Source organism: Marmota marmota, unplaced genomic scaffold (assembly GCF_001458135.2).
Source record: "Marmota marmota marmota unplaced genomic scaffold, marMar, whole genome shotgun sequence".
Lineage (NCBI taxonomy): Eukaryota > Metazoa > Chordata > Mammalia > Rodentia > Sciuridae > Marmota > Marmota marmota.
The window spans coordinates 7075986-7101608 of record NW_025999905.1 but is presented as its reverse complement, the minus strand read 5'-3'; the positions used below and the strand labels follow the sequence as shown (position 1 = coordinate 7101608).

Below are 25623 nucleotides of genomic sequence, written 5' to 3'. Positions count from 1 at the left end.
ATTTATCCATCCTCAGAGAACATCGCACTGTGGCCTAAATTGTGTGGGTTTTTGTCTGTCCTCTCAATACAGCAAGATACTTGAAGACAAGAATGCTAACTTGCTTTTGAATCTGTGGAATCTAGTTCAACTCCTGATACGCATTTGTAGTTAATGAATGTATATCAAATAATTAAATAAATGTAGGTGTTTTGTTATTTATAAATATGTATTTCCAAATAAAGTATATGAATTTTCTATTAAATCTCTTTTTTAGGTATTTAAAGATTCTGTTGTAATTGATCTTAGACAAAATAATTTTTCTCTCTCTATAAAAGCATAGGTTTTTTTTCTCTTTCAAAATACTTCCTTATAGCATATTTGGTTAAAACAGTGAATTATCTCATGCATACAGAATAAAAACTCACCCTAATTATTAATAATAAAAATATTAGCATGAGAAAATGAATTAGAACTGAGCAACCTAATCATATTTAATACTACATTTTAAGGGTTTAGTTTAAACTGTGAACTTTGGATCACAGACTGTATATTTCTGTTTTCAAATTAGAAACATGAAAAATGAACATTTCTAAGTTAACTTTGAAAGATCAGAAGAATATGAAATTTCTGGTTTATTTAGTAACTTTTTTAATATTTATTTATTATTTACTTTTTAAGTGGACACAATATTCTTATTTTGCTTTTATGTGGTGCTGAGGATTGAACTCAGTGCCTCAAGCATGCTAGGTGAGTGCTCTACCACGGAGCCACAACCCCAGCCCTATTTAGTAACTTTTTATTGTATTTTTCACTTTAGGCTCATTTACTTCAAAATAGTCAGTTTTACTTATATGTTAGCCATGTACCTTGTGAAGAACATTGTAAATTGCATATATATGTATACATACACTATATAAATATTCAGTAAGTACTTTCAGAGAGGGAGGCTTATATAGCATGATCATAAACTTCACTCCATTTGTATAACTCTAGATACAGTATGGGAAAATAACGTGTATTAACTTACTCCTATTCTTTTTTTTATAGAGAGAGAGAGAAGAGAGAGAGAGAATTTTTTTAATATTTATTTTTCAGTTTTTTGGTGGACACAATATCTTTATTTTATTTTTATGTGGTGCTGAGGATGAACCCAGCGCCCCGCACATGCCAGGCGAGTGCGTTACCGCTTGAGCCACATCCCCAGACCAACTTACTCCTATTCTAATGGAGAAAACTTATATTTATAGATGAGAGATAATGGCTGAAAAATATATTTTATATTCTTAAATGTCAAAAGACAAAATTACAACAATGTTTACTTTAAAGATCTAATTGGCTTTTATTTGTTAATCTAGGATTGGGCATTAGTTCATTTTATAAAATAGCATGAGTCTTCCAGTGGGCTGAACAGGGTAAGTGGCCTATGTAGACAGAAGAGGGCTTAAGGAAGCAGGCACAAGGAGTGATATTTCTAAGTTACTTTTCTTAATGGATTAAAATATGGGAGACCTCCTTATCATGCTGACTCAGGCAACTGAGCCCCTTCTGATTGGTCACAGTGAATCTCCTATTTTGTTGGAAAGCTAATCTGTTACAAAGTTCATTTGATTAGATGACTCCATTCTGGTTTGGTCTGGCCTATAAGGGCACAGTGCAAGAACACACTCTAAAACCATTGCTTCCCATATATTCTGTTTAACATCAGTTACTTGTTTCTTAAATAATAAGTCATGTTTGTATCTCTCTGAAATAATCTTAAAAAGTAACTGTCTTCCATGTACTAGAACAAATTCAGGTTTTGAGAAGAAAAAAATCTTTACAAAGGTGTGTTCTGAAAGTAATGAAGTTAGGAATGCTTCCTATATAAAATCAAGAATATTTTCACGAAATATTAGATTTATTCAAAAATGATAAAATAAATTTTATATTCCTTTAATATTAATTTTCCAAAGATCATATACATTAGTTAAAAAAGGAAAAATTTAGTCTACATTACAGAGGCTATTATTTACTGTCTTCTCATTTCTAACACATTTTATATTAGGGAATATAAATAAAGTTATTTAATAAGAAAATATCATACCTTTCCCAGTAGTTAATGTTCTCTATTTTTTCTTTCATCATTTCTTTCTCTGTCCCTTTACTCCTTATATACATAATATATAAGTAATTTTTTGAGATATCCAGAGATAATGAGATTAATGATTACATATTTAATGGATCACTGCATTATATATTTTCTCAAATATTCTGAAAATTTGTTCTGGATATAATGGTAACAGTATTAAGTTATACAGATCTCCTAAGTGATTCTCAATTATGTTTGAAATAACTATTCTACTTATTCACATGAAATGACCACTAAAGAGTATACATTTACCTTTTGTGCAATACCTCAAAAGACTAACCAGATTTGTTGAAACAGTCATATATTCTAGTTTACCTAAACTTTATAATTTATCATTAAAGGACATAAGATATGAAATATGAGATCGTAGCTACAATTAGTATTACTTTATTTGAAATGATTAGTCTTTACATTAATTGGTGAATTCTCACCGTGAAGCTATTTCAGTCATCTTTGCATTTCTGTGACCCTTATACCAAAGAAGAACAACTTAGAGGAAGAAAAGTTTATTTTGGCTCAAGTTCAGAGGGTTAGCCCATAGTGGGACAAACTCATATGCTTTAAGCCCAAGGGAAAGCAGTACATCACCTCAGAAGGTTGTGGTCTACTCCATTCCTGGCAGCTGGGAGGCAGAGTTGGTGGGGGAGGGCATGCAGGATGCAGGGAAGATTACCCCTTCCAGGCACACTCCCAGGAACCCTCTGGTAGCCATTCCCCACCTGCAGTTACCATTCAATCCATTCAAATGAGAATGGGCCAATTAGGTACCAGCTCTCCTAATCTAATCTTTTAACTTCTGAATAATCTGGCTTTATTATTATATTTTTTTAAATACAGGGAATTGAACTCCCAGGTGCTTTATCACTGAGCTACATTCTCAGCCTTTTTTATTTTTTAATTTGAGAAAGGGTCTCACTAAGGCTTAAAGTCTCACTAAGTTCCTGAGACTGTCCTTGAACTTGTGATCCTCTTGCCTTAGCCTGCCATGTCACTAGGATTATAGGGATGCACCACCAAGCCCAGCTGAATATTCCTGCATTAGCACAGGATCTTCTGGGGGACACCTTACATATAAAGCATAACACTGACCTTCTCATGATTCATAGAAAAACTATTAAAACCTAAATAACGTCCCCTTTCCCTGTGCCATTTTGTAATATAAATAATAGGATAAAATTTTAGGGGGCATAAATGCTCCAGGGATGTATTCTTTTAAAGATACTGCAGCAACGTAAATGACATCAACAATACTAAGGAATGTACAGATGTGGTCTGTGTATTAGAAGAGGTAGAAGTTATTACAAATTGGTTTTCATGACTATAAATCAAAAACAGCAGTAACAACATGCACCAGAAAATTCCAGCCTGATTTTAGTAAGGCAATTGTGAAGTCATATAATCTTTTAATTTTAAGAATAATATGTAACTGTGTGTATGCAAGTGTGAATATGAATTGAGCATAATAATAAGCAAGAAGTATGCTTGTTTCTGCCTTGAAATGCTTAGATCAGAATTCAGATCTTTCTTAGGAAACTCCTAAAGTAAATTACTTTTCCTAAATAAGAGGAAAAAAGAACAAGAGGAGAGTTGATGACTTATGATAAAGACATTTTTTATCTGTCAGCCTAGTGTTTCTGCAATATGAAAAGATATAAATATGTGTAATTAAAATGAGCACTTATTATGCATCAATAAGAAAAAAATTTATGAATCTCACACTGATTTCCTCTAGGTACTAAAGAATATCGTTTTATAATACATAATGTGCAATGTGTATACTGTTTAATAGACATACATTTATTTATATTTATTTAATCAGTTTGATTTATAAACAATACATCAACATCATATAAAATGGTGATATCTTATTTTCTTTGAAAAATAACATGTAATATTTGAATCAAAATAAATACCTCTATGATGTTATTTAAGAAATTTGATCACAAAACACTTTCCAAAATACTGAAATTGGTATTGTAATTTTCTATTCTTTCTTAAAATATTTTCCTGATGTGCTTTTGAGATACTATTATATTAGGCACCAATAAAAACCTACTTATTTTCATGCCTATGAAAATAGGAAAGTAAACTTCTGAGTCTTAGAAGAAATGATCTTTTTTTTTTCAGTGTTTTTTGCATCATATTTCACCACTCAGTTTTCTTTTGTTGTGATAATAACATGCCTCTCTGAACAATTTTTTGGGTGTACAATGCAGTATTGACAACCATAGGAACATAAGAGATCTGTATAGCAGATCTCCATACTTTATTCATTTTGCATAACTGGAACTTTAGGGAATGTTATAGTGGTTGTTACTAAGCTTAACTTAAGAAATCAACAGACATAGAACTACTAAATCCATACATTAACATAGGATCACTTTCCAAATATAACTACTGAATATAAATAGTAAACTCTCAAGAGGATCAATTCTCTAATGACCAACGTTGAAACTTAATCATCATTAATCTCCTTAATAAATAATTTAAATTTTTAAATTCAAAAAGGTCCATTAAAATAGCACAAATAAATTCAGAATCCAACCATGATTATTTCATTGTAAAATGTTTATACATACTAACCTTTTGAAACTGATATATGAAAAGCATAGTACACACTACTGAAGTTCCCCAAAGAGATTTTATTTTTCTGACACTCTATCCTCACTCCTCCCTTTTGGAAAGATGACCTGTGAAGTGTGTGCTTCACAGCTGTTTGTCCTGGTAGTCTTCATGGCTGAAAAATCAGTAACATCTAGAGTTCTGTATTTTGACTCTGGCCAAATCTCTTGGAATTGTTTGTCCTTGGTCACAGCTGCACCTGCTGTCCCAGAGGTATAAACAAGTTTCTCAATTGTCCACTGTCCGTGATTTCAGTTTGTAGGTAAGGCTCTCCTCACTGTCCAGTCCAGCTTGGAAGTTTTAGAAATTATCTTGGTGACTCTTCTGCCAGAACACTGAGGATGGAGTAGTTGGGAAATAGAAGAGAAGCACTCTGACCTATAACACATATACACTACTTTTAATGAGGGGAAAAGATAATTTAATTTGTAATGATCTAGAGATAGTATAACACAAACTCATTATGTGTATGTAAACAGTCAACAAAACAGGTGGTGTTAATTCCATTTGAAAGATAAGCAAATGGAGAATCAGAATGATTATAGGCTACTATTCAATGAATGAATGAAATAAGGAACGAATGAATCCCCAGGAAAAAACTGCATGGATTGAGTGGATTAAGAAATTGAGATAAAGAGAGGTCAATTTTCCATCCATTTAGCAGTCAATTTATGGAGAGTAAGCTGGTCTGACAGTCACGTGGGGTTTATGTTTGGGGGTAGGATGCTGCTGAAGAACCAATGATGACAATTTTAAAAGAAAACAAGAATGAATAACAGATGAAACATCTTCATGGAGTAGAAGAACAATGGTGAGTCAATGGATGGTTAGGTTTCACCAGACACCATTAACTCTGTGGTAAATGTTTCCACTGCTGGCATGTTTCAAAAACCTGTCTTAAACTTCAGTGCCAAAGTGTTAGAAAATCTAAGAGAGATATACAAATTGCTAAAGAAACATAACTGAAAAATACTAATGTGCAAAGAATTAAAAAAGCATTTTTTTCAATAGACATTAAATAATTGAAATTAATATCTAAGACCTTTCAATTATTTTAAAAAAGGACTCACCAGAAATTAGATAGTTTTCATTTGAGTGTTACCAGTTATTAAGAATTTTCTAAAATTATACAATTTTTTTCAAAAAAAGGTGATGTGCAATTTGCAACTTTTAAAAATGGCAACATAATTTTATTTAAAAAGTTAAACAGAAGCAATATGTATAAGAAAAATAATAGATCTATTTTGTTCCTGAATCTAGTTTTAGAGCTTCTAAACAAGACCCTTTGAGTAAACTAGATGTAATTTTCTACAAAAATATTAGTAAGCAGTGACCAATTTGGATGCATAAAAGAATTGAAAGAATGCTTTCCTAATACAGAAATGTATATTCATGCCAGATAATTAAATGAGAGAAACCAAATCAACATCTCTAAAGATGTGAAAAAGATAAACATTTATTCATAATAAAATTACTATTATAGAAGGAAAAGGAACTCTATTAACCTAAGAAAATGTGTCAATATTTTTTTTAAAAAAGAAAAGAAATTCCAAATAACAAATATCACTCTAAATAGACAGACTCAGGAAATTAATTTTTTGAAATTCAGGAACATGCTATGAATGGTTTCAGAATCATCATACACAATAAATATACTGGAATTTCGGCCAGGATAATGAAACTGAGAAAGAATGAATTATAAAAATTGGAGATGACTAATATCATTGCTCTAAGTATATATAACACAATTGTATACATAAACAAATCTACAAACAAAATATAAGTAATTCAAAAGGTAGAAGTAATATGACATCTATATACAATTGTCAAAGCTATTTCTGTATAGTAACAGTAAAAACTTTAACATTAATATTAGTAAACATAATTTTTAAAGTATTGAAAATATCAACAAAACTATAAAATAACAAAGAATACATCCAAAAATGTATGTAATACTTATAAACATCAAATTCAAAACTTTATTGAAGAACACTAAAGAATACCTAAATAAACTGAACAATCCTATATTCATGGATAAAAAAGTTTAACATACAAATGCTGTTTATCCCAAAATTGATCCATAAGTTGAATCTAACTCCAATCAGAATCATTATTTATTTTTATTTTTTCTTAATTTCAGTTTGGTGGGATATCATGTTAACTTTGAAATACATATCAAAATGCCAAGATTCATAATACTTTATCATACATAACTCTATGGGAGAGCTGGAGCTATTGTAAGACTGTGGTACTGGTGCAGAGGTGCACAAATCCATGAATTAAAACATCAAAGAGAATACAAAGAAAAATGCACTGCACCCATATATAAAAATTAGATTTAAGATGAAGTTTGCATGGTAGAAGTTGAATTATTCAGTAAATTAAAAGATGTATAAAAATAATCCCAAATAATTTGTGCACTGTAGCAAAAAGAGAAGGGAAAGAGGTCGGAAGGAAAGAAGATAGGAAGAATGGATGGATGCAAGGAAAATGAAGGAAGGAAAAAAATGGATAGGAAGAAAAAAAATTTCTACGTCAAATATAAAGCTGAAATTTTAATAGAATAAATGTGAATTCTTCTCTGACCTCTGAGGAAACTTTTCTTTAAAAAGACTGGTTAAAAGTATTAGCCACTTACCAAATAATCGATAAGCATGAATACACTGAAACCAAAATATTACTCATTAACATATACAGTGAAAGTAAACGAAGAAAAAACTTCCATCTTGTAAAAGATATTTGAAAAAAATACAAACCAGAAAATATTAAAATCAATGGCAAGTAAAGAATTTTTGCCAAACAACAAGAATGATATGGGTAGAAAATTGAGGGAAATTTTTCATAGAAAGAAAAAACTACACAAAATTAAGACGCATGTCATTAGAAGCATTAGAGAGGATAGATTCAATAAGGCTCACACATTGTATAGTGCTACAACTTTTTTGAGGGGGAAATTAGTTGTCTTGTAAAACTGCATATTTAATAACCTCACCCAAAGTAACTACTGCCCAGCAGCACTAAGAAGCAAGAATGTACTTTTTATTAAGAACATAAAAGTAACTAGTCCAAATTCCCATTGACATGGGTTTAAAAAGGCATATTGCCATAACTATCATACTACACAGCTGTAGAAATATAAAGGAACAGTTTCAAATGCAAAGAATTCAGCAACAACATTGATGAACCCAAGTTAAGTGAAAACAATAGAAAGCAATATGTTGGTTATAAAATTTGCATGACAGCCTATATTCAGTTAGTGCTCACCTTTGTGAATGAGGAAGAGCAGTGCTACAGGGAAAAATACAGAGGAATATGCAAGTTACTGGAAATATTCTACCTCCTGGAGTAGTAATTGCAACACAGGTATTTATTATACTATGTGTAATATAAGCAAACACATTGGCAATAAACTGGAAAAATACTTGCAAAATATCTAACAAAGGTCAAATATCCACAGAATTAAACATGAGGAAATGCATGGAAGCTTCATATTTCAAACACCCATGAGTATTATTGCCAGATGGTAGGGTTTACTTATTTTTTTATACATTTCAAATATATTTTTGAACTATTTAACTTTGACAAAAGTTTAAAACTATGTAAATTTAAAATATCACATGTAATATGTAGAGTTTAAAAAACAATATGAAAAAGACAACTAGTTTAATAGAGGGGTAAGTCTTTGAGGATGCTGTTCACATAGGTCATGCTTCTCCAGGAAACCTGTGAAAATATGCTCAAGTCAAATGCAAACACGGAAGTGAGATTCACCCAAAAATAGCAAGATGCTATTTTTTACTCATTATCAAAGAAAATGTTATAAGGTTGTTTATATGTACTGTTTTGGGTTTGCAAGGAAATGGCCACTAACATATGCCACAGTGAGAGACTTTTCAAATGATGATGTACCAAACATCTTCCTGAAGACTAGGCTTCAAACACATACACATATTCACACACAAATATACTTTTAATATTGTGAATTATTGTACTTTTTATGCTAGTGAAACACTAGGTATAGTTTCTAAACACATAAAAAGAAACAATTTAATGTTGGAGTATATTCACTTATTATAAATCATCCTGTGATACTTAGCAATTATGATGTGGAATGAGTCAACACATAATATATGCATGTTATGTACAATACAGAAAGATCTCTTACACACATTTTAAGTTTTAAAAAAGCACAGTAAATGAACACTGTGTCACAATCCCATTCAGGTTAAAAGTGTGTGTAATAAAGTTTTACCTATATCTCTATATTCATATGCAGTGTATAGAAAAATTACTTCAGTGGTTTTATATGATTACCAGTGGTTATATCTGGGGCAAATGAAGAGAAGGCATGGGTTTCTTTCCTGTTTAATTTCTTTTCTTGCAATAAAATAGGCATGTATGACTGTATAACTGGCTGTATTGCCTGTGTTTGTGACTTTTTCCCAGGTAGGTTGCATTAATAAGCACATTGCATGCAGCAGTAGCAAGAGCAGTGGGTATTTATCACAGCTGACCCAGCAATTAAGCTTGAGTGTTCCTGGGTAGTAAACACTAGTCATCAGGTTGAAAGACAAGGTGAAGTCTGGCTACTATTTGCTGATTCTAAGTCAAAAGGAAAAGCTCAAAGAGTTGGCTATACTCCCACTTGCAGCCTGATCAGTTTCTCCCAGTGATAAGGAAAATAGAAAAGTCTTAAAGGCATTGTATTTACTGACATGGTGATTTTTTAATTATTATTCAAATGAGGATTTTTAACTGATAAAAATTGTTAAATGAAATAATAAAGTATATGTCATTCTGGATTATGTGATCTCAGATCACATCTGGGTGAATATTTCAATGAAAATCATGATTTATTATATTTTAAAATGTTATCATTTATAAAAAAATGAAATAACTAGTATGTCATCTAGAACATATGATTACCAAATATTTTAAAGGGAAGAATCTGGAATATATAATTATAAAATATATTTAAATGAAATGTAAAATATCAATGAAATACTTTGTAGTTTCTATAAAATAGAAATATATTTCATTGAATAAAATGGCAGGAATAAAAAACCAACAAGTCCTCATTTTTAAATATCAGTCATGTGCCATAACATGTTTATTTTTCAGGTTAAACTTTTTCCGGGATGTTCCTGACTTCAGAGTGTTAGCCTGTGGTGGAGATGGAACCGTGGGCTGGATTCTGGATTGCATAGGTAATGAGGAAAAATACTTAATGTGGCTTGTGTGAGAATAATGACCTAAAATTCTGTTTTATCTATCTCTCTATGTATCTACCTACCAAATGCCAACATTAGGATCTTTGGATGCAATTATGTAAGTGGACATCTTTCAGGTTGTTCAGTAACTGGGTTAATTCCTTCTTCTATCGTTTAGAATTTTAATTGACATAATTTACAAGTATCTAGAAATACCTTCTAATCATTTCTCATAGCATTTTCTAAATCTTCAGAGTTGTTTTCAAATCAGGCTCTAGGAAATCTTGTTTCTTTGCCCTAGAAAGGAAGCCAAACGGATCTTAGCACTTCTGATAAAGTCTGTGACAAATGGATATATTTACCTGATTTCAATGTGAAGTCTCAAAACCTTACCCTCTCTCTATATTTTTTATATCATTATCACCAACTGTCATCATCATTACCATAGCTAATTTTTCTACCTATTTTTAACTATTGGATATTCCTAAATCATTTCATTAACTCCCCATAAATCTGTCAAACCTCATTTTAGACACAGGTAATCTAAGCTTAAAGTGGCCAAATAATTAGAGCAAAGCCTAGTAGTTATAAAGTGACAGAGCTGGGTGAGAAGGCACACTTTAACCTTATTTTGTATTTTCTCTGTAGTTAAAGAGTTTGAGTTTATAAACACAAAAACAAGTATATGATTGAGGATAAAAAGGTGATAATACTGTACAAGAAAAACTTGATAAATTCTGAAAATTTAAACTGATTTTTAAGATCTAGGCACTTGTAAGAACTTATTATTAGTTAGATTACTAGTTATAACATAAATTGGCATTTATAAGGAATAAATCCTAACAAATATTTATTTACTCTTATATCTCATTCCAGTTTCTGAATCAACATTTCTTTAATAGAATCAGATCCTTTCACAATAAGAATTGACCTAAGAAGTTTTGTTCTCTGTAGATTAAAACAAAGTTATATTTAGTTGATTCGGATTATATTTTTTTCATACACTGAAAATATTCAATTTAAAAAATACATGTTATAAGTAACACTTTTGGTAAGAGTCTAGAAACATTAATCTACTAATATTTTACAAGATAATCAGTAAATATTCTGCTGTTATCCTTCCAATAAAAGAGGTATACAGTATTTATATGCTCTATCAAAGAAGAAAACCAGAATTCAAGAATTGCAAAAGTTTCTAAGTTAATGGAAAAGTATCTGTGGACTTGTGTGGATTTCAGAGTGAAAACTGTGGGGAGTTTGGCTTATTTAATCCCCAAAGTCTACATCTGTGGCATGTCCCTGAATTACCCAGTCCCTCTGTTCTTACACTCATCTCCACACTGACCTTAAAGGACTAAAGAAGGTGTGAAAAGTAAAGAGAATAATATACAATTGTGAAATTCACTTGGGGCATAAAATGTTTCAAACAAAAGCATATGGAATTTTTGTGACAGAGATCTATGCTGCTCTAAATTCAAAGCACTATATGATATAAAGATTAATCTCATCAAAAAACCTAATCTTAGGTTACTCAGTATTATCTTTGTCTTCATTTGTTCTGACAGAAAATAGCACGTGGATAGAAACAATTCAAGGACAATATTAGCAATTTATTCTCCCTTACAATTCAGTTGTTTTATTCCTTAAAGTACAATGGATCTAGATTTGATGCTATAAAAAGGACTATATTGGAATCTAATAAGGCACCCTGGTCACATTCCTGTTCTGATACTGCAGGTATATGCCTATCTTGGAATTTTAACAGAGATCACACACATGTGCACGCGCGTGTGCACACACACGATTACATACACAAAAATACAATATTCAGCTCAGTTATGGTATTTTAAAAGGTTTTCTCATTTATTATTTGAAAAATCCCTGTCACATTGTTAATAATATGTTTCTTTTTTATCAATTGTCACAAGTGAATAAAAATTATAAGTAAATCTTTTTCATTTAATGTCAGGTTACCATTTTTGTTGCTATTCTGTGATCAACATTTTGTTTTACTTTTATTTCCACAGAAAAGGCTAATGTAGTCAAGCATCCTCCAGTTGCTATTCTGCCTCTTGGGACTGGCAATGACCTAGCAAGGTGCCTGCGATGGGGAGGAGGTAAAACAGCTGCATGAGAAAAGATGCAGGAACACAGTACACACACATACCCATAAAAACAACCCAGCATTTCTTTATTTTATGATATTTGTCATGTGATTTTAGCAAATATAATGGATGTTATCTATATAATATATGATTTTGAACAATAGTATGGAGTGGAAGAGCAAATACAGGACAAAGCAAGTACAGGTATTTGGCTTTAATCAGGTACTAATGATAGACTCAGTTTGGGAGTGTTTAAAATGTGTTTGGTTTTTGTTTTTCTTGCTTAGAAAAATGAGGTAAATGTAGATGGACTCTAAGATATTGTTCAGATTTTTAATCTATAAGGTATGTGAAAAAATCACAAAGGAAAAAAAATGAAATACTGATGAATGACTTTCCCAGAAATGAATGCCTTAAGTAATACTTAATATTTGATACCAGCTTTTGCTATCCAGTGTATTCTGTAATTGGGATACAGAAGTAAGAGTTGAGAAAAGAAAGGTCCTTAAAATCTAGTGGTGCATAAAATTGTATATAAATGGAGAGACTTTGTACTAACAAGACAATAGGTACCAAATAAAGGAAGGCCTCACTTACATAAATCTGATGACTAGACAATGACACAGCCATATAAAACTGGGAATAGTCTTCATAGACAGAGGAAACATTAAGTTCAAAGGAGGTTAATTTCATGGCATACTCAAAGAACTGCAAATGGAATAGTATGTAGAAACGAGTGAGTAGAGAGAGGGCATTCCAAGATGAGGTCTTAAAATATTTTGAGCTGTTACTAATACATTATCTGAAGATTACAGAGCAACAACACATTTTGCTAAAGAAGCAAGAATTGAATATAAATATTTTTAGCATCTAAACTCAGAGATGTTGGAAAGACTCTACTAAGGGTATATGAATCAGAAGCCCTTGCGGAGCTTGTTAAAAATATAGTGACCTGATCTTACCCTAAATATGTAAATTGAAATCTTTGGAGATGGGACCTGGGCAAGCAATTGTCTTTTTAAACACTTTCTAAGTAACTCTGATTTACAGAAAATTTGAGAACTATTGTTCCATCCTAGCCGACTATCTGGTTGACTAGTATATATGTTAGATGGAGAGAATTACAAACTAAGTAAAAAGCTTAGAATATAACCTATTTGGAATTTTCATAAGAATGTACTGTAGTGAAAGAAAATTATCAGGTATTGAGTTAAATATCATGAAATCTATAGAGATAAAGATGTAAGCATTGCTTCTAAGATATATTTGCCAATTCTCATACAGGTGCATTGATTTAAAAGAAGGGGAATGTGTGTGTTATGTTTTTCTGAAACATGCATTTGATATTTGGAAATTTCTAATTATATTTTTATTTCCAAATAAGTAAGTGGATTAAATCTGAATTTTGATGAAGAAGTCCATTTTTTTTTACAATCTAGTGAGTCATATAAAACCACATAAAGATATTGTAGATGGACAAAGAGAAGCACTGAAGTATATGTCAAAGTCTATATTAGTAATGAATTCCTTATGTCTGGTACATGATGGCACTGTTCTAGGTTCTACATATAGAGTAAGGAAATAGATGAATGGTTCCTACCATTTTGAAGATTGTATTTTCATTGCGTATATAGACAATAAATCAATTTACAAAATATGATCAGGGCTACAAAAAATGAATAATAGTTATGGGCTATTTAGTTAATTGGTCAAGGAGGTGTCTCTGAGGAAGAAACATTTAAGCTGGACCTAAAATATAAGGAGGGAGAAAAAGCTTCCTGTTGAGAGGACTCAGAGAGGTTGGAGGGGTTGCTCAAGCAGCACTAAGTTGGTGGGTAGTTAGGGGTGTTGTGAACTGTAAGTATAAAATGTCAGTAAAGAACTAGACAATGCAGGGTATTGTGTGTCAAGAATTTTATTTGATTGAATTTGAAACAAAAGGTGTATCTAAAAAGTTTCAGAAGTAGAGCAATACAATGACATTTGTATTTTTTTTTTGTGTGTGTGTGTATGTGTGTGGTGCTGCAGATTGAGCCCTGGGCCTTGTGCATGGGAGGGAAGCACTCTACCAATTGAGCTATATCCCCAGCCCAACATTTGTATTTTTAAAAATAGATATTTTTTTTAGTGGAAAATAAACTGGTCAAAAAATGTGAAAATATGGAAAACTATAATTGTACAAATGAAAACGCAAATTAGAGTTGCCCCAACTGGAAAATTTAAAGGTTGGACTAGGGTGTTATGATGCAAGTAGAGAACCTTGAAGTGCATTTTCAGGCTTAGACAGATTGAACTTGCTGGAGAATTGGACAAGGGGTTTGGGAAAAGACAGATAACAAGGAGCCCATAATGAACAATTAGAGAAACAAAAGTCATTGGCTAGAGATTATTAATAAGGAAATATGTGAAGTGGGATTACGTCTTGTTAGGTATGTAGCTTTGGGCATGTTGTTGAGCACCTGTGTACGTTCTACTCCTTCCTCATCAGAATTCAGAGTCAGTAATGGTGCCTGCCTGCTAGGTTCTTGGGCTTAGGTAGCTGTTTTAAAGCTGTTAAATTGCTTTGTCCAGTGCTTGTGATGAGTACTTTGTGTAATATTTGTGAAAGTATTCAGTTAATAATCACTGGATTCACTTAATGTCAGTTGAATGTTTTGACTTGAAGACTTTTTTTTACAGGACTATATTTCCATATTTTAGAAAGAGTTACACTGTCAGAATGTAAGAGATCCTAAGGCATTTAATTAGCATTCTCTTGGAAAATTTCTTAACCATTATTAATCTAACAAAAATTTGAATAATATTGGAAGCAAAATTTTGTTTGCGTAGAGTATGAAGGTAAGGGACAGAGTTTTAAATTGGGCACACTTTTACAAATATTTGTTTCTGCTTTTTTCATTTGAAAAAATTATTTGAATTTTTAAGTAGATTAAGTGATCCAGAAATTATGTCATTAAAGAGCAAATAAATATTGTGTTTTTATTTTGTTCATTTTTTTCCTTTTTGTTTTGGGGAGAGACAGTAATGGGGATTTAAGCCACGGGCACTTTACCACTGAGCTACATCTCCAGCCCTTTTTATTTTTTATTTTGAGACAGGGACTCACTAAGTTGCTTAAGGCCTCACTAAATTGCTGAGATTGGACTTGAACTTGGGATCCTCCTATTTCAGCATCCTGGTCACTGGGATTACTAGCATATGCCGCCACTCCTGGCTCATTTTGTTTCTTAGTCAAGAGTGATTAACACTCGATACTGCTACAATGATGTTCATAGCAGCACAATTCACAATAGCTAGACTGTAGAACCAACCTAGATGCCCTTCAATAGATGAATGGATAAAAATAATGTGGCATTTATACACAATTGAGTATTACTCTGCACTAAAAAATGACAAAATCGTGGAATTTGCAGGGAAATGGATGGCACTAGAGCAGATTATGCTAAGTGAAGCTAGCCAATCCCTAAAAAACAAATGCCAAATGTCATCTTTGATATAAGGAGAGCAACTAAGAACAGAATAGGGAGGAAGAGCATGAGAAGAAGATCACCGTTAAACAGAGACAAGAGGGGGGAGGGAAAGAGAGAGAGAAGGGAAATTGCCTGGTAAAGGAAGGAGACCCTCATTGTTATACAAAATTACATATAAGAGGAAGTGAGGGGAAAGGGGGAAAAAACAAGAGAGAGAAATGAATTACAGTAGATGGGGTAGAGAGAGAAGATGGGAGGGGAGGGGAGGGGGCATAGTAGAGGATAGGAAGGGCAGCAGAATACAACAGACACTAGTATGGCAGTATGTAAAAAAGTGGATGTGTAACCGATGTGAATCTGCAATGTGTATACGGGGTAAAAATGGGAGTTCATAATCTGCTTGAATCAAATATATGAAATATGATATGTCAAGAGCTTTGTAATGTTTTGAACAACTAATAATAAAAAAGAGTGATTAACACTTTTAAAACAAATTAATGACAGAAAATACCATCATGCTTTCCTTTAAACAAGCTTTTGCTTGTATATTTAATGGTTTTTGTTATTTTAAAAAATTTAATCTTCTTAAATTCAGGAACGCTAGTAATGGCTATATGCCATTGCATGGCATACATAAATACAAACTTGCATGTCATAAATATTTGTTAAGTGGGGGACTACAATTTGGAGTTTGCCTTTGTGAATTAGCTTCCAACTCCAGATGTTGTAATTCTCAAAATACGTTTATTTATTGGCTCTTTCCCTTTTTATTTGGCTGGAAGACTGATTGATACCAGTCTTCCTCATATGTAGCCATAAAAATCTGTGAAAACATATTTAGTGGTAAATATTTTGAGCTCCTACAATCTAGCCCTGGTAATTAAATTTCACTAAATTTCCTGTTTAGTTACTATTCCTATCTTGTTCTGTGCTAGGATGAACAATGCTGCTATAAACCTGAGATATGGGTAAAGGCAAGCTCAATTTATTTAAAGCCTTATTATTTACTTACTTTTCTGATGAGTAGGTGTGTGTGTGTATACAAACTATACATCTATGTATTAATTCATTTTTAATTAAAACCTATGGTGCTCATTCTAGTTTTTATTAGAGCTTTATAGTTATACATGGTTTACCTCCCAACAAAATCATACATGCATATGAATTTGATTTTAGTTTACTATCCCCTCCTTTTCCCAACCCTTTACCCTCCCATCTTCCCTCCCCTTCCTAGTTCTTATTCCTCTACTGTGCTAGATTACTTTTACTTATCTATCTTTTCTATATTTGATTGGTTCTTTTAAAATATATATGAAGATGAAATTCCCTGTGGTATATTTATATATACACATAACATGATTTTTTAGAAATTCATTCCCCATTGCTTCCACTTTCCCATCTCTCCATTCTGCCACTCAGGCCCCTGATACACTATTAATCTCCCTATGTCTTTCCAATATCCTATTCATCCCTCCTCCTTTCTTTTATTTTATTCAAGCTTCCATATATGAGAGAAAATATTTGACTTTTGAGTTTCTCAGTCTGACTATTTCACTTAGCATAGTAGTCTCCATTTCCATCCATTTACCAGCAAGTACCATAATTTTATTCTTTCCTATAGCTGAGTAAAGCTTCATTGTGTATATATACCAAAATTTCTTATTTCATTTGTCTGTTGAAAAGCATCTGTACTGATTCCATAATTTAGCTATTGTGAATTGTGCTGCTATAAATATTGATGTGGCTGTACTGCTATAGCATACTGATTTTAGTTCTTTTGAGAAAATACCAAGAAGTGTGGTAGCTGGGTCTTATGGTGGTCCATCCCTAGTTTTTTAAGGAATCTCCATACTGCTTTCCATAGTGGTGGTACTAGTCTGCAGTCCACCCAACAATGTACAGGTGTACCTTTTCCTTATAACCTCATTAGCACTTATAACTGTTTGTACTGACCATTGCCATTCTGACTGGAATAGAATCAAATATTATAGTTTTGATTTGTATTTCCCTGATTAATAGAAAGGGTGCACATTTTTCATATATTAGTCATTTGTGTTTCTTCTTTTAAGAAATCTTCATTTATGTATTGCACATTTATTTATTTTTTTGATGTTAAGTCTTTTGATATTTTTATATATTCTGAATATTAGTCCCCTATCAGAAGATTAGCTGAAAAAATTTTCTTCCATTTTGTAGATTCTTTATTCACACTCTTATTAATCATTTCCCTTGCTGTGCAAATGCTTTTTAACTTCATGGCATTCCACTTATAGATTCTTGGTTTTATTTCGGTGCTTTTGGGGGCTTGATAAATAAGTCAGTGTCAGCAACAATATGATGGTGTGTTGACCCTATGTTTTCTTTTAGCAATTCCAAGTTTTCTGGTCTAATTCTTAAGTCTTGATCTATTTGGATTGACTTTTGTGCAAGGTGAATAATGGTGATTTAATCTCGTATTTCTACATATTATTATCCAGTTTTCCATACCCCGTTTGTTAAAAAGACTATCCTTATCCAAGATAAATTTTTGGCATTTTTATTTAAGTACCAAATAGCTGTAAGTAGGTGTGTTTGTCTTTGTGTCTTCTGTTCTAGTGATCTTCATGTTTGTTTTGCTGCCAGTGCCATGCTGTTTTTGTTACATAGGTCTATAGTATAATTTGAGATTGGGTATTGTAATGTCTACTATTTGGTTTTCATTGCTTAGAATTGCTTTGGCTCTTCTGGGTCTGTTATCCTTCCAAATAAATTTAAGGATTTTTTTAATTCTTTGCAGAATGTCATTGATATTTGATGGAGATTGGATTGAATTTGTATATGATTTTGATAGTATGGCCATTTTTAAAACATTAGTTCTGTCTATCCAAGAACATGGGAGGTCTGCCTTCTAAGGTGTTCAGTTTCTTTCTTCAGTGTTCTCTAATTTTCACTATAGAGCTCTTTCACATCCTTGGTTAGATTAATTCCCATTTTTTTGTTGTTGTTGTTTTGCTTTTGTTTTTGTGATTATTGTGAATGGAATGTTTTTTGTGATTTCTTCCTCAGCTGAATCATTGTTGGAGTATAGGAAAGCTATTGATTTATGAGTGTTGAGCTTATATCTGCTATTTTCTTCTGGTAGAAGACTCGGGTTTGCTAGATGTAGAATCATGTCATCATCAAGCAAAGATAGTTTGACTTCTTCTTTTTCTATTTGTAGCCCTCTGATTTCTTTTTCTTGCCTGATCATTCTGGTTAATGTTTTGAGGACTACACTCAATAGCAGTAGTAAGAGTGAACACCCTTGTCTTCTTTCTGATTTTAGAGGAAATGCGTTTAGTTTTTCTCCATTCAATATGATGTTGGCTTTGGGTTTGTCATAAGTAGCCTTTATGATGTTGAGGTAAATTTCTTCTATCCCTAGCTTCTCCAGCAATTTTACCGTAAATTGGTGCTGGATTTTATCAAAGACCTTTTCTGCATCTATTAAGATGATTATGTGATTTCTGTCCTTAATTCTGTTTAAGTAGTAGATTACTTTTTTTGATTTGAGTATGTTGAACCATCCTTGGATCCATGAAATGTGATCCACTTTATCATGGTATGTTATCTTCTTGCTGTATTGCTGAATATGGTTTACTAATATTTTGTGAAGGATTTTTACATCTATATTCATCAGTAAGATTAGTCTTATAGTTTTCTTGTTGTGTCTTTTTCTGTTTTGGGTATTACAGTGATATTGGCTTTATAGAACATATTTGGGAATGTTTACTCCCTTTCAATTTCATGGAATGATCTAAGAGAGACTGATGTAGGTTCTTTTTCAAGTTATAATAGAACTCAGCCAAGAATCCATGTGGTCCTGGGCTTTTCTTTTTTGGAGGGCCTTTAATTGATGTTTCAATGTCATTAATTGATATTGGTATGTTTATGTTTTCTATATCTTCTTGGTTTTTTTTAGGCAGGTCTTATGTGTCTAGAAATTGCTCAGTGACTTTTAGTTTTTCTGTTTTATTGGAATATACATTTTCAAAAATAGTTTTTGATGATCCTCTGGATTTCAGAAGAGTGTGTGTTGACATTTCCTTTTGTACCTGTAATTTTTTTGATTTGGGTTTTCTCTCTTCTTTGGTTAGATTGGCTAAGGGTCTATCAATTTTGTCTTCTTTGTTGCATTGATCCTGTATATTTTTATACTAAATTTCACTAATTTCGGCTCTGATGTTAATTATTTCCTATATTGTACTGATTTTAGAATTAGTTATTCTTTTTTATGTAAGACCATAAGGTCTTAGATAAAAGGTCTCATATGATTGACCTAAGTATAATGTAGGCTAAATAATGATTAATTAAATAATGCAAGAAAGGGCCATTAATGTGTAAGTTACATGAATGTTTATGATGTTGAGGTAAATTTCTTTGTGTGTGTATACATATATTCAAACCTATCCTTGCAGTGTGAGTATACACAACCACACATGCACATTTACATACACAGAAAATCACACAAAATTTTTTAAAAAATGAATAATACTACAACATGATGAAATAATTTTTTAAAAAAATGAAAAATATTTTAAAATTTAAAAAATAAAAAATAGGAATGTGAAGGAAGAATGAAATAAGGAAAAGGAAAAGAAAAAATAAAGATAAAATGAAAGAAAAAGAGAAAGTCTTAATGAGAGAGAAAGAACTTGTTTCTACTGCAGTGGTCAAATCTGTAGGCAGCGATGGATTTTCAGTCTTTACTTTTATTTTTAACTCCCTATTTTTGGCCACTGTCCTTGTGTTCCTCACCTAGCTGCCAGCTAATTATAGTAGTGCTCACCTTCTAATCTCCCAGTATTGGGTGGGATAGAATGGGGAGTCCTGATGAATTATGTAATCCTATAGTGTAGATGATGCAGACTTCTAGATTGAAATTTCCTGTTTGGGGGGTTTGGACTTTGGAGTTCTGTGGGTAGGTATTTGAGATTTGATCTACTCTGCATACTGACATGGAGCTTCTATCACTGATGGATTTTGGATCTCTGGGGCATCTGGGAAAAATCCACTTTTAGAACATAGGGACCAAGCCTCGGCAGGTTTTACCTTCAATATTATGGATATGAATTATCGGTTTCTTCCCAGAATCAGATGCAATTGTGTGGCCACAGTGAGACTCCTCACAGTAGCTCTTATGGGGTGCCAGCCATTATGGGATTTTTCTCCCTTGGGATCCAGATGCTAAGTGGTTCACTTAAAACATTCTTTGGTTCCATTTCAGTCTCTCAGGTTCAGGCACCTTTGGGAATTTGTTCTCCGACTGCTGGTAAAACTTCCCTTATAAGTTTACAAGGTCCCATCTCTGTAAGCAGCAGTGCAAGCTGCATGGGGCCAGATTCCAGTTCCCGGGAAGTTTTCCTCACCTGCCGGCAGGTTCCGGGTTCCGCCCTGGGGGAGGGTTTTCCACGTTGCATTCCTGTGTCTGCCTGTACAGGGCTTCCTGCCCCCACCAAGCGCTTTCACCTCAGTGGACCACTTAGGATTTGTTTTCCCAGAGAAGCTTACCCTACCAACTCTATTAAAATTAGTAAACTGCAGGTTTCCCCAAGTCGATTTTTCTTTATTTTAAAATTTCTTTATCTGCTGGTCACGCGGCTCCTTTGTCTGCACTCCTCCATTTCCTCCACTGACAGCTGGAGCTGCACATCTCTAAGGTAGTATTACTTGTGCTCAGATTACCAACTTTCTGTAGCTCTGTGTTTTGTTTTTACAGGTCAGTATTATGTTTCATTGAGGTTCCTTTGTTACTCGCCTGCTTTCTAAGTCTGGTGCTGAGGCATTGCTGGACCTTCTTCCTTTCTGTACTCCGCCATCTTGTTCCTCTACCCATCCTGCTTATTCTAAAACAAAAGGAAAACTTGGAAAATAAGTGAATATAATTAACTGCTTTTAAGTTTAATTCAGTAGAGAAATGCACACACACACACACACACGTAAATATATAATTTTTATTTTGATGACTAGAAATTCTTATTCTTTTGTTGTTGCTGCTGTTACCAGGGATTGAACCTACAGGCATTTAACCACTGAGCCTATACCCCAGTGCCTTTTATTTTATATTTTGATACAGGATCTCGGTAAGTTGCTTAGGGCCTCCGGTAGTTACTGAAGCTGGCTTACAACTTGTGACCCTCCTATCTCAGCCTCTTCAGCTGTTGAGATTATGGGTATGAATAACCACACCCAGCTAACTTATAGTTAAAAAAAAAAAAATATATATATATATATATATATATATATATATAATACTAGAACTATTAAAAAATCTGATATAAGTAAATGAGATTATTTTAGTCTTTAAATTGAAGTCATTCAATGTTTTGGCACTGAATTCAATTATGTATATATTATTAATATTCACATTTAAAAACTCCATATATATATATGTAATCTTTATTTTCTTTTGTTACTGGGGATTGAACCCAGGGATGTTTTACTTCTGAGTTACACCTCCGACCCCCCCTTTTTTAGCCAGGGTCTTGCTAAGTTGCTAAGGCTGGCCTCAAACTTGGGACATTCCTGCCTCAGAATCTTGAATTGATGGAATTTTAGGGATGCACCACTGCATCAGACATATGTTTTTAAAAATAGTCAATACTTTCTATGTAATTATTGTTCATTGTACTTTTGCTGTATGCATAAAATGGTTCATAATTATTTTTTAAATCTCTGAAAGGTAAGAGTTAATGGTTGTCTCCAAAAGTAGTATTTTTAGTGTGGGACTGTGTTCATCTTCTTATAAATAATTAAGCAAATCCATTTTTAATATAACTTACTATGTTTTAGGAAATATTGACATACGAGAGTACCTTTTTTTTTTCCTTTTAACCCATTGAGTTTTTTCAATGCTAACAGCTCTAATGAGGACAAATAATCTTTGATATTTTCTTGTTTAACAAGTAAATTAACAAGTTACAAGCCAAAAGTTGAATGTGCAAAAAAAAAGCTATTAAAAATATTTGCCCACTCAAATATTATTTTGAAGTATATTTTATGTATGTGGGTGTGTGTATATGCACACATGCACAAAAGAGAGTTTAACTTAATACAACATTTCAAATTCTCATGTTATCTTTAGTGTTATTATATTGTTGAAAAATTTTAAGTTTTAGGTCTCTTTTATGCCATGTCTCATTTTATCTTCCCAACCAAGGTTAGATTTGACAGGAGAGGAAACTAATACTGAGGGAGAAACAAAAACAGTAACACAGCAGATGAGGCTATAGTTTTAACTACTAATATATACCCACAGATAAACTTAAGAAACTTGTTAGACAAACACTGTCTGTTTGGGCCTTTTTGTTCATGTGTAGCAAATTCATTAAAATATTGATTCATGAAGATTTAGCAAGCAGAGCTTGTAGTGGGGAAAACACAAATAACAGTAGTGCAGTGTGTCCGTTCTAAGCTAAGGCTGATGTTGAGACCTGCATCTGTGGGACTGTAGAGGAGGGGCATCTGATCTGTTATTTTAGAAGGGTGGCTTCAAAAAAGAAGTGTTATCAAAACCATGCTGAAGGAATAGAAGGAAACTAGTTAAAGAGACCAAGAGCACCTGAATAGACAGAAGAAAATACAATGAACAAAAAAGAGCAGGATCTTTTTATTTAAACTAAAATTCCTCTGTTGCTATAGGAGAGAATAAAGGAGGAATGAAAAGTCTAAAATGGCATCTAAGTTCAGCAACTGGGTGGAGGGTGATATCTAGCTAAGATGGTTTGAATGTATTGAAACCTTTGTGGGGATATACAACAGAAATGTTCATTTGGCAATTGGGTGTACTGAAAATTTGAACCATAGAACAGAAATATGTGTTACAAATAAAAGCTAAGAAAATCTTGGTATGCTTATGGTAAGATTATAGTTAATTCTTACTTTGGTGGTAGAATTAACTTTAAATGCCTTATTTAGCTTTAGAATAATTTATATCCATGAATACATGTAAACACACAAATAACAGCTTTTGTTACTTTTTAGCTTTTTTTCTCAAGATAATTTTTTTTTCATTAGGTTATGAAGGTGAGAATCTGATGAAAATCCTAAAAGACATTGAAACCAGCACAGAAATCATGTTGGACAGATGGAAGTTTGAAGTCATACCTAATGACAAAGATGAGAAAGGAGACCCAGTGCCTTACAGTATCATCAACAATTACTTTTCCATTGGTGTGGTAAGATTTTCCACTGCATCTTTTTTTTTTTTTTTTTTTAACCTGCCTTGGATAAACACTGTATGAAAACTATTACACAATGAAGATTTGCTGATTATAAATAATTTATTTTATCTTTGTATCAGCAAAACACCTCTTCTAATAGGCAATAATAAAGCTTATGAATTTATTTAAAGTCAGAATATCAGCATTTTATAAAATTTTTATGTGTTAAAGGAAAGGGATCCATTCTTTCAGCCTGACCATTTTTGTTACTAAATTGAAGCTTAGGAATGGTTTATAAGATATGAAAATCTTAATTGTTGAGGAATTGATCATTTTTACAATTCTTTTATTTACATGTATTTATCCAATAATTATGCAGGTAAAAATACATATATGATAGCATTGCATTGCATTTGATGTATGTATTTCAGTATAAATCTTACATCTTGTCTCTCTCTCTTTGTCTCTCTCTCTCTCTCACACACACACACACACACACACACACAAACACAGACTATAAAAAGTAGCAGTTGAGTCTGTTAAATGAAGGGTCAAGCTACCTCTGTAAGCGCCCTTGAGAAAATTATTTAATCTGAATGTATTCATTTACTAGTACCATGTTATTTATTTCCTTTCTTAGAAAGTTACATATAATATGATTATAAATTAAGGACTTCAAATAATGCTACATAATAAAGACAAAATACACAATGCATTAATACTATGATGGTTATTATTATTGCAATGTATTTGTAATGCATCTTGATCCTGAGAAGTTCTTGTTATGATTTGGATCTTGAATGTCCCCCAAAGGCTCATGTGTTGAAGGCTTGGCCCCAAGGGCAGCAATTTTCAGAGGTAGTCCTTTATGAAAGTAATTGTATTATGGGACTGTGACTTCATCAGTGGATTAATTCACTGAGAGTTTTATAAATTGATAACATTAACGGGAGGTGGCGGAAAAAGTAGGAAGTGGATCCTAGCTGGAAGAAGTTGGTTGATCACTGAAGGAGTTCACTAGAAGGACATATCTTGTCTCCAGCCCCTTCCTTACTCTCTCTGCTTCCTGGCTACTAAGAGGAGAATAGCTTTCCTCTGCCACATCAACCATCATGTCTCTACCTCACTACAAGTCTCAAAGCAGTGAAGCCAGCTGACTATAGATAGAAGCCTCTGGAAAGTGAACCAAAATAAACTATCCTCCTTTAAATTATTATTTTCTGGTACTTTGGTCACAGTGATAAAAGCAAACAAACAAAACAAATACAGCCTTCCTTTCATATTGGTATGAAACAGTATTTTCAGTTGTTTTATGACTGTGTAACTTAAGCATAACCTGATTCACTCATTTGAGTGTACTTTTAATGATTTTAATATTTTATCCCTATTTTAGATATTTTAACTGTCAAACAAGAACTCTAATCCCCATTTGTAAACAGTTTTGACTCCCTCCCCCAATGTTAGGCAATAACTAATCTGTTTTCTAATGCTTGTTTTAAGGACATTTTATATGAAGGAAATCATGTACTATATGGTCTTTTTCATCTTGATTCTTTACATAACATATGCTTGAAGTTCATTCATGTAAACTATGTGAATGCTATTTTCCTTTTTATTGCTGAATGATAATTCATTATATGTTTGTATTATACATTATTCCTTCACCAATAGATGGCTCTTTGGATTGTTTACAGTCTTTGGATATTATGAATCATGTTAATTTTTAAAATCTCTTTAGGAATTTTTGATCATTTGTTTTGGTTACTATAATTTTTAACTCCAGAATTTTCATTTTTTAATCATTTCTTATGTTTAATTAGAATTTTTATGTGTGAAGAATCATTGATGCTGTACTTTCCTTTATTTTTTAAATATGGTCATTTTAGTTTTTTGATATGATTATAATAGCTATTATGAAGTCTTTGC

General features: G+C 32.4%; 1 protein-coding gene across 9 annotated transcripts in view; it reads left to right on the top strand.

Moving 5' to 3' along the window:
- Positions 1 to 25623, top strand: part of Dgkb (diacylglycerol kinase beta) — a 747732-nt gene that overhangs the window by 338056 nt on the left and 384053 nt on the right. For all 9 annotated transcript variants that reach the window (XM_048799633.1, XM_048799632.1, XM_048799634.1 and 6 more), the window contains 3 exons: positions 9854 to 9939; positions 11970 to 12059; positions 23552 to 23712. In XM_048799633.1, coding sequence (XP_048655590.1) covers positions 9854 to 9939; positions 11970 to 12059; positions 23552 to 23712 — 337 coding nt within the window. The remainder of the gene's footprint in view (positions 1 to 9853; positions 9940 to 11969; positions 12060 to 23551; positions 23713 to 25623) is intronic.